General features: G+C 40.5%; 1 protein-coding gene across 1 annotated transcript in view; it reads right to left on the bottom strand.

The window, feature by feature from the left end:
• Positions 1 to 1,818: 1,818 nt before the first annotated feature.
• LOC121211385 (uncharacterized) overlaps positions 1,819 to 10,935 on the bottom strand; it is a 27,299-nt gene continuing 18,182 nt past the window's right edge. Inside the window, exons 3-6 of the mRNA XM_041084144.1 lie at positions 3,077 to 3,184; positions 2,439 to 2,525; positions 1,931 to 2,309; positions 1,819 to 1,838 (exon numbers count right to left, since the gene is read on the bottom strand). Of these exons, the coding sequence (XP_040940078.1) occupies positions 1,819 to 1,838; positions 1,931 to 2,309; positions 2,439 to 2,525; positions 3,077 to 3,184 (594 nt within the window). The remainder of the gene's footprint in view (positions 1,839 to 1,930; positions 2,310 to 2,438; positions 2,526 to 3,076; positions 3,185 to 10,935) is intronic.

Below are 10,935 nucleotides of genomic sequence, written 5' to 3'. Positions count from 1 at the left end.
TTTTTTATTACGGGTCTTTACTTTCCTTGGCCCGTTAACAAATCTTGTGAGCTAAGATGAACGAATACTATGCACCAGGTAGGATTCCAGAAAGAGAAGGTGAGTCATTAAGACCGCTTAAGTACCAAGCTCTCCCTAGATCCAATCCTAAACATGCATATACCCGTTGCCACACCTTAACCCTATGACTTGCCACGGTCTTTAATTAATTAATTAATTAATTTTTATGGTTATTTAAGCAGTTGTCATATATTAGGCCCAAAACCCCTTCCCAACCCAAACAAGTCCACATACATGCTTATGGCCCACTAGGCCCAATCTCATTCATATGGCCCATTAGGTCCAATCACATTTATGTGGTCTATTAGGCCCAAATCAAATTCAAATGGCCATTAGGTCCAAATCACATTTAAAGTCATGCTCACATACAATTTTCCATTACATAGCATCAATTAAAATTTTTTGCCTGTTATGGGCCCAACAGCCCATCGGGCCCATTTCAGCCCGGTTACCCAATTCACAGCCCAAGTCCATGGAATTGCCCCTAGGCCTCAAGCAACCTATCGGTTTTCCCCTTACGAGTGTTCGCGCACTCGCAAGACTACCATAGCCAAACTTTTGGCATTTCGACTTTTTGGTATTTCTGCTTTTCGGCATTTCAGCTTTTACCGATTTACTTGTGTGTGCAGTGTATGTACACACCTGGTAATAAAGCATGCTGTGATTTCCTTAGCCTCGAGCCTACAATCGATATCACCCTTCAATTAATCACATGCTTAATACATACCTTTACCAAAACTGAAACCTCACCCTTTACCTTATCTTACGCGACAAGTTATAACAATCCCTTCTTTAATCACTAACCACGATTAACTCCTAGATCTACACCAATCTTAATTATTAAAACCAGAATAATAGGTGACTTGTATCCAACACACGTCCCCCTTCCCTTAGATACAACCATTCGGCCAACTAAGATCAAGAACACTTACCAAAGTCTCTCACCTGAGGAGCAAACCAGTAGGGATCCAAAGGACTGGAATTTGATACTAATCCTACAAAAATCGATTGAAAGTAGTGACGAACAGAGTAATCGATACTTAGCAAAAACCGATTGGGAGAGAAAAAAACTTATACTACAATCAACTGAGTGAAAAGTGTAGTGGCGGCACCAAGGGTATTTCGGCCAAAGAGGTGTTCGGCCCTTGAGGGTTGTATGGCAAACAAAAGATTATTCAGCACCATGGAAAAAGGGAAGAAAAAGTCGGCTAAACCAAAAGTGAATCAAAGAAAGTTGAGTAGAGGAAGGATGGGAAATCAGCACAAGGAAAAGAAAGAAAAACAAGGGTTTTCGTCATCAAGAAAAATGGGTTTTTGGCAACAAGGTGAAGGAAAATTCGGCATTAGCCTGGCAACCTCCCATTTGGCACCTATATATAGCCTCTATAGCCGAATTTCCCAAGCCCAAATTCCCAATTCGGCTCCACCTCTTCCTTACTCCTCATCTCCTCGTTTTTCTCCCTGATAACCCCTTGATCCTCTCCTCAAATTTCTCCTCTTATCAACCAACGCCACCTCTATCCATATTTTAGCAAAAATGAATCCCTCTTTTGTGCAAAGTGGGATTCGAACCCTAGACCTTTGACACTAGCAACATGCCACTTATCCCCTGACCAGCAGCTCTTTTCTGTCCAATTTCCCTTTCATTTATTCAAAAGGCCACCTACTTGCCATCAGGGTTCTTTTAATAATTAAACTATAATTTCTTTTACCCCTAGGTTTGAACTCAAACCTTGACCTAGACCTACCATTACATAATTAAGAGTTAACCAGAAATGCTAAGCATAAAAAAAAGAAAAATTCAAGATTTTAGGATTTTTGGGGCGTTACAACTCGACCCCCTAAAAGAAATTTCATCCTTGAAATTTACCTGATTCAAACAGTTGAGGATATTGACGTCGCATCGCTTCCTCAGGTTCCCAAGTAGCCTCCTCAGCCTTGTGATTTTGCCAAAGAACTATGACTAATGGAATGGACTTCCTTCTCAGTACCTTAACATCACGACCAATTATTTGTATAGGCTCTTCCTCGAAAGTTAGGTTTGGCCTGACCTCGATTTCTTCAACCGCTACGACATGTGAAATATCTGAGCGATACCATCCCAGTATGGAAACATGAAGCACGTCGTGGATCTGGCTCAATTCAGGAGGTAACTCCAGTTGATAAGCGACTGGCCCAATCTGCCTTAAAAGCCGATATGGCCCAATGAACCTTGGGCTTAGCTTCCCCTTCCATCCAAACTTTAACACCTTCTTCCACAGAGAGACCTTAAGGAAAACTAAGTCCCTTACCACATACTCTATCTCACGACGCTTAAGGTCAACATACGATTTCTATCTATCCGAGGCCTCTTTCAACCGATCCCGAATCAACTTCACCTTATCCTCAGTATCTGCTAGTAACTCAGGCCCAAAACTCTTTGTTCGCCCAACTCCGTCCAACATGTTGGAGTTCAACACCTTCGCCTATGCAATGCTTCATACAGAGCCATCCCAATACTTGCTTGATAGCTATTATTGTACACAAATTCGGCTAACGAAAAATAGTCTTCCCAGCTACCTCAGAACTCAATCACACATCCCCTCAACATATCTTCCAATACTTGGATCACCCTTTTCGACTGTCCATTAGTTTGAGGGTGAAATGCCGTACTGAAGTTCAACCTAGTACCCAACGCCTCATGCAGCTTCTTCCAAAATTGCAAAGTGAAACGTGGGTCCCTATCGAATATTATGGACACTGGCACTCCATGCAATCTTACAATCTCTGCCACATACAACCTAGCCAACTTTTGTAACGAGTAGTCGGTGCGAACCGGTACAAAATGGGCAGACTTGGTTAACCGATCCACCATGATCCATATCGAGTCTTTCTTAGTAGGCGTTAAGGGTAGTCCACTAACAAAGTCTATAGTGATCCTTTCCCACTTCCAAAGTGGAATTTTTACTGGCTGAAGCAATCCTGAAGGCAACTGATGCTCCGCCTTCACCTTTTGACAAACCAAGCATTTACTTACAAACTCCTTAACCTCGTGCTTAAGTCCAGGCCACCAGCAAAGCTCATGTAAATATCGATACATCTTGTTTCCACCAGGATGCATAGCATAAAGGCTGTTATGTGCTTCCTGCAAAATAGACTATCTTAGATCATTGTCCTTAGGTATACACTGTAACACCCCAAACCCGGCATAGACGTTATGGCCAGATCTGACGTGTCACATGGACTTAAGACTTAGTATGCATTCGTTGGTTTAAGTGATTGGGGTGGTCTTTGTAAAAACAGCAGTTGAATTAAAAGCCGGTTTATCAATCTTTAGGCAATCCATTTGTTGTGCTTATTGAGTCTTGGAAAACGTTCATTAATTTTTGAAAACCCGCGCAGTCTAACACTAGCAGTTTCGTCATATTATAAATATAATCAGAAAATAAAACCATAGCGGAAAAAAGAAATTTAAATAGCAGCCTTATTACAACTTAAAACCCAAAATTAAATCAGAATATAAAAATAATAAAAATAAACTAACTTAGAAAAACCAACTTTGTAGATGATGTGGCCACTCCGAATCCCTCACAGCTCCAAGCACACTATGGTTGGGGATTTCCTGCCGAGATGAAAATAAAGGGTGAGTTCGGTAAACTCAGTGTGTAACATAACCCAATCGTAGCCCAAAACAGATCAAACCTCAGAGTCAGACTTACCTGGGCCTTGGCCCAGTACAAAAATTAGAATGAAACCCATAGGCCCATAACAGGTACTGAACAAATATATCATGAATGCAAAAATCCCAACCCAGAGCCATCCATAACACCCCCGTACCAGCCTTACACCATGTGGGAAGACTACTCGACCCACCGAACCGCTACACACCAAGAAATTGCAGCGAGGTTGCCAGATATTGTGAGAAAGTCACTAGATACAGTTATTGGGGCTAGGCCACCAGAACAGATATATATATATGGCGAAGCCACCAGGTTGCAGCGAGGCTACTAGATATTGTGACGAAGTCACTAGAACAGATATATGTGGCGAGGCCACCAGATTGCAGCAAGGTTGCCAGAACGCTTCCTCCATCAATATAAACCCATGTCCCATGCAACAGAAATAATATGTCATGGCATACGTATACAGAAACAGAACATCATGCTTTTCAAAAAAAATATAACCCTAGGGTAAAATCGTAATTTTGTATGCATAATGGTATTTCAGTAATTATTACCTATTGCTAAGGTTTCATGCTCATTCTAACATTTACCAAGTAATCAGAAGTACTTACCTCGTCTTTTTACTAAAGTGGGCCCGTTGGCCCATTGGCCCGTTTTCGGCCCATTAAGCCCAAAAATACCATTATGCACGAAAATGCACACTCTGCACTCTAATTGTCCAAATGCACCATATTCATTAACAACTGTCTCACGAGCGTTCACACGCTCGCGAGTTCACAAAATACCAACGTTTCGATATTTCGGATTTTACCGATTCAGTCTAAGGGAGGGTGTCGTTTACACACCTGTTTGATGATGATTGATGACGATATCTCCCACGCGATAATCCTGTTAGGAGACTGCAGTTAATCCGCACTCCAAACACTCTTAGCTGACGCCCAACCCAAACGAGGACGTCACAAAGCGAAAGGAATCAGCCAAGAATGGTATGCCTACTCTCCTCATGGTTTGCTCTATTTAAAGCCAGCTCTCCATCTACTCTTATGTTAGCTTCCCGATTTGGGATCCCTCCATCACCAGAGTTTAAAACCAAGACCAACTCTTGCTGTCCCAACATAGCAAAATAATCAACCTTTGCGTGCCAAGGGATTCGAACCAAAGTCCTCTCACATGCCAACTCACACCACCACCACTAGGCCATCAACTCATTTGTGTCATAAATCCAACACATTAAACTTTAAAGCGCACCTACTTGCTTCCAGATTTATTGAAAAGAAAAAACAAAATATATTGCAACAGCCAAGACTTGAACCTTAGACCCCTTGCTTCCTCTATGGCGTCATTTCCTTGTCCCCTAAGTGGCGCCACCTTGCCACTACACCACGCTCCTTTATCTGTCATCTTTTACCCCTTTACTCTTAAAAGCCCAAACGCCAATTGCATCACCTGTTCATAAAATTAAAATTTCGAAGACTACCACAGATTTAACTTCAGTTTGGGCCTTCCAAAGGCCCAGTAACTTACTAAAATATATATTTTAACCGACCATAACACACACAAATTTTAAAAATCACAGAAACACAGAAAACCCAAAAATTGGGGCGTTACAACTCTACCCTCCTTAAAAAAATTTCATCCTCGAAATTTTACCTGAATCAAATAGATAAGGATATTGTTGACGCATCGCCACTTCTGGCTCCCAAGTAGCTTCCTCTCTGCCATGATTATGCCATAGCACCTTTACTAGCGGAACTGATTTCCTCCTTAAAATCTTAACATCTCGATCCAAAATCTGCACAGGCTCTTCCTAAAAAATCAAGTCTGTTTGGACCTCGATCTCTGCAACCGGCACAACATGAGTAGGGTCAGAACAATACCGCCTTAACATGGAGACGTGAAAGACATCATGAATCCTATTCAACTCTGGAGGTAGCTCCAATTGATAAGCCACTGGACCAACTCGCTTAAGAATCCGATAAGGCCCAATGAACTGCGGACTTAACTTGCCTTTCCTCCCAACCATTAATATTTTCTTCCAAGGTGAAACCTTCAAGAAGACCACATCACCCACAGAGTACTCAATTTCCATGCGCTTCAAATCTGCATATGGCTTCTGTCTATCAGATGCTTCCTTCAACCATTCTCTAATCAACTTGACCCTATCCTCAGTATCTGCCACCAACTCGTCGTTCACCCAACTCAGTCCAACAACTAGGTGTATGACATCTTTGCCTATACAGTGCCTCATAAGAAGCCATTCGAATACTTGCCTGATAACTGTTGTTGTATGCAAACTCTGCCAACCGTAAGTAATCCTCCCAACTACCTCGAAAGTCAATACGCATCCCCTCAACATGTCTTCCAAGATCTGAATAATCCTTTCCGACAAACCATCAGTCTGAGGATGAAAGGCTGTACTAAAGTTCAACTGCGTACCCAATGCCTCATGTAACTTTTGTCAAAATCGAGATGTGAACCTAGGATTTCGATCAGAAATAATCGACACTAGCACTCCGTGAAGTAGCACTATTTCTGCCACATACAATTTGGCTAACTTCTGAAGTGAATAATCAATGCGGACAGGTATGAAATGAGCAGATTTGGTCAACCTATCCATAATTACCCAAATCGAGTCCTTCTTCAACGGTGTCAAGGGTAACCCACTCATAAAATCCATGGTTACCCTCTCCCACTTCCAAAGTGGTACCTTCACTGGCTGCAAAAGTCCGGAAGGTAATTGATGTTCAGTTTTTACTTGCTGACAAGTCAGACATTTTCCCACAACTTTTTTTACCTCTCGCTTCAATCTAGGCCACCAATACAACTCTTTTAAGTCGCAATACATTTTACTCCCTCCAGGATGCATAACACACGGACCTCCATGAGTTTCTTTCAGAATTGCTTGCCTCATGTCAGAGTCCTTCGTAATACAAACTCTACCTTGATAACACAGAACTCCCTCACTGTTCAGTCCGAACTCAGAAGTATCCCCATTCTTAACCTGCCAAAAATGAGAAACCAGGGACTCGAACCTCGACCGTTTTTCCTTAATCTCATCCACCCAAGTCGGCCTAACTTTCAGTTCTGCTAACAGACTACAGTCGTCATACAGACTCAAACGAGCAAACATGGCTCTCAGATCAGATACAGTTCCACGACTTAGGGCATCAGCCACAACATTAGCTGTGCCTGGGTGATACTCAATCGCGCAGTCATAATCCTTAAGCAACTCTATCCATCTCCGCTGCCTAAGGTTCAGCTCCTTCTGAGCCAGCATGTGACAACCCTAATTAGACCCTGGTCGGAATGTGGTTTTGAGACCACATTACCGAGCCAAAAATTTATTTTTGTGTTTTAATTACATAAATTTTTGTGTGACAGTGAATATATGAGAAATTAAATGCTTAATATTAGCTTTAGGAATGTGAATTAATTCGAAAAGGACCTAGTTGACGAAGTTAGAAAAGATGATAGATGAATTATAAGGAGTAATTAATAATAGGGAGAGGAAGCATGGCTTTGCATGTCAAATTACCCATAAAATACATGGTGGCCGGCCAAGGAGTGATGATGCTCCACTCATTCTAATTTAATATGTTTTTTTTTAGTTAACAAATGATGGGAATAATAATAGGAAAGTGAACAAAAAAAAGGGTGTTCATACTTGCCATCTCCTAGCCGAAAAACCAAGAAAAAGAAAGGGAGAAAATTTTTGAAGAAGTTCGGCCATTGCTTGTATCTAGGAGGAGTGTTTGATGTTGTGGCATGAAAATGAGGGAGTTTGAATGCTTAATAAGGAGGGAAGAAGGAGTGTTCATGTTTTCTTTCTTTTGCAATTGTCGTAACTAGAGGAAGAAGAGGAAGCAAGATTCGGCCAAGGTGGTCCTTTAGATCAAGGTATTTCAATGATATTTTTGGAAGTTTACACAACCTTTGGGTGATGAGTCTAAATTCTATCTATCCCATGGTTGGATTTGGGGTTGTCGGAGAGTTAGGCTTTGACTAAGAAGCTTAAAAATTTTAGTTGATACCTTGATGCTATTAACATGTTAGTTATATGTATGTGTTAAATTGCTTGTTATGTTAGCATGAAAGTTGAAGTTGTTAAGTCACTTTGTTGGAGGTGCCGAATTTAGGACTAAGAAGAGAATGAGTATTCGGCTAACATGGTTGAAAGGTGGATGTGCCAATTTTTAGATTTAGACTATGAGAATGGCTATAATGGGCATTAAGATGTGGAACTTAAGAAATGTAGTTATATGTGGATTTACATGATGTTACAAATATATGTGAAAATATGCTAGATTAGGAAAATTCGATCAAGTGTTCATGAGATGAAATTAGATGTTTAAATGATGTTATAGTTGACATTGTACATACATTCGGCCATCTAATTGAGTATGAAGGTGGTGTTAAATCTAATTGTGATGCCCATTCGGAAGTGTATATATATACATAAGTATGCCCATTCGTGAGGTTACCTTTGATTATGTGTATAATCGACTAAATGGGCAATTAGTGAGGATGGTTGCGAATATACTAACAAACATATGCATGTGTAATTGAATTATAAATATTTAGCAAGGTGGTTAAACTAGTTGATTTATTGATTAGGCTCAAGGAGTTAAAGGAGGAGAATCAAGCAAAGGCAAAGAAAAGATCATCGAGTAGTCGAGTTGGAACCGTCTTACCCAACACAAGGTAAGTCATTAAGCATATATTTGTATTAATTTAAATGGTCATAACGTCTATGTAATGATGCTGAATGGAATGATAAATATATATATACATGTATGCATGGGGTGATGAAAGTATTGAATGAAAAAGAAAAGAGGTGAGATGTATTGAGTTGTTGGTTTCGGCACTAAGTGTGCGGGTGTAAACATTTATGTCATGAGATTGGCACTAAGTGTGCGGGTTCAAATTGTATAGCACTAAGTGTGCGAGTTTGATTATATAGCACTAAGTGTGCGAGTTCGACTATTAAGCACTAAGTGTGCGGGCTTATTATACATTCTCTAATAAATATACATGCTCTAAGTGTGCGGCCTTATCGAGTCAATCATGCACAGCGGTACGATTAAACACCTTGAGCTCATGAGGAATAGACATTTTATTTATATTTGGGATTGAGCTTGGTAAGTCTTGAACCTATGTGGTGATTATACTTGAAGATAAATGCATCCAATGTCATATGGTGTAATGTATGAAATGTCAAAGTAGGGCTTGGTATGAGATCGAGCCGAAATGCCTAAGGAATTATAGCACGTTTGGGTATGGATGGAGGATTTTAATCCCGCATTATTTATTTTCTCTTATGATATATTATTACTGAACGGCAATGTAATGCTTATGACTTACTGAGTTATATACTCACTCAGTGTTTGCTTGTCACCTACTTTAGGTTTCTTGGACTCGTCTTTTTGCGTGCTCGGGACTGTCATCGAAGTCATCACACCGGCTAGCAACTTTTGGTATCTTCTTTTTAGTCGGTCTAGGAGAACATTTCGGCATGTATAGGCTAATATGTTTTGTTGAAATTTGGTATGTAAACATTTAGCCATGCAAAATGGCATAAATGTCGGTTGGATTTGGTTCTATAATGTTAGGTCGCAAGTCTTGGTAATTCGATTTTTATGCCATATGTCATGGTTGATTATTTTTGGTGTTAAAATTCATGATATGGCAATAGTGTAGTAGGGAGATGTTTGACAATGATTAGCCTTTGGCATGGCTAGTCATGATCATAATTTGTGATATGTATGATGAATTACTAGTTAGATCAAGGAGAAATCACGAAATAGGCATAGTTGCTTTAGTAACAGATGCTGGCAGCAGCAGTGACGTGAGATTGAAAAATCACCAAAATAGTAGGTATTGAATTAATTAATGAATAAATTATGTAATCGAAGGTCGACGATCTATTTTCATATAGAAGAAACGAAACGACCATATGAGCTGTATGTTAGGAGATAATTAAACTCTTGTTAAACAGGGCCAGAGCGATTTCTGGATCCCCTGTCCCGACTTTAGAAATTCACCCTAAATTAATCAGAGACAATTAGAGTCATGCTTTATATGTATAGATTCTTTTTTGAGTCTAGTTTCGTTAGAAACCAACGGCATAAGTATTGGAGCTCTGTAAAGGGAGATATCTAAGTCGTAATTACAAGGGTCAGAGTAGTCAACCCAGGAACAGGGACGACTTTAACCAATAAACTGTACCAATTGGCCGAAAAAATTCTACAAAATTCTATCATATAGATATATGAGTCTAGTTCTAGGAAAATTTACGGAACTGGATTTCGAGTTTTAGAACTCAAGATATGATTTTTAATGCGACTCGTACGCAGATTGGCAGCTTGTTGGGAAATTTCTAATAAGTGGTTTGAAGTCTGTTAACACCTCATGCTCGACTTCGGCGACGGTCTCGGTTTGGGGTGTTACAATTAATTGGTATCAGAGCTATGGTTTAGTCGTTCTAGGACTACCATAGCACATATGAGTCTAGCTATACATGCCTTAATGTTAATGTTTAAATGTGTGATGACTTCTGACGGTTAAATTTTTGTTTTGATTAGTAAATGGATCCCAGTGTAGAGAGAACCTTGGCGGATGACGTTGAAAGTGTAGCGGCTGCTCTTGCACAAGGGACGCCGCCTGTTGAACCTCAGTCATCTCGAATAATCAAGGTGAGGGGCTAAACAAGCCTTCTTTTCCATGATGAATGAGTGGGTCACGCAATATGCCCGAACCAATCCGCTGTCCAACAATTCCCTGAATTTGAATAATCCACCCCAAGAGCCCGTAATGCCATCAGTTATTGATCCTGTGAGGCTGAGTAAGCCACCTGTAGACTCGATTAGGAAGCGCGGGGCTGAGGAGTTCAGGGCCAAGTTACTGATGATGCCGAAAGGGCCGAGTTCTAGCTTGATAACACCATTCGGGTGTTTGATGAACTGTCATGCACACCCGATGAATGTCTAAAGTGTGCTATATCCTTGTTGCGGACTCAGCCTACTATTGGTGGAGGACCTTGATTTCCATAGTCCCAAACGAACGAGTTACTTGGGATTTCTTTCAAACGGAATTTCGAAAGAAGTATATTAGTCAACGGTTCATCGATCAAAAACGTAAGGAATTCTTGGATGCAAGCAAGGCCGTATGACAGTATCTGAATACGAACATGAGTTCGTAAGACTCAGTCGGTATA

The sequence above is a fragment of the Gossypium hirsutum genome, chromosome A12 (assembly GCF_007990345.1).
Source record: "Gossypium hirsutum isolate 1008001.06 chromosome A12, Gossypium_hirsutum_v2.1, whole genome shotgun sequence".
Classification (NCBI taxonomy): Eukaryota; Viridiplantae; Streptophyta; class Magnoliopsida; order Malvales; family Malvaceae; genus Gossypium; species Gossypium hirsutum.
This window is presented reverse-complemented; position numbering and strand designations above follow the sequence as displayed.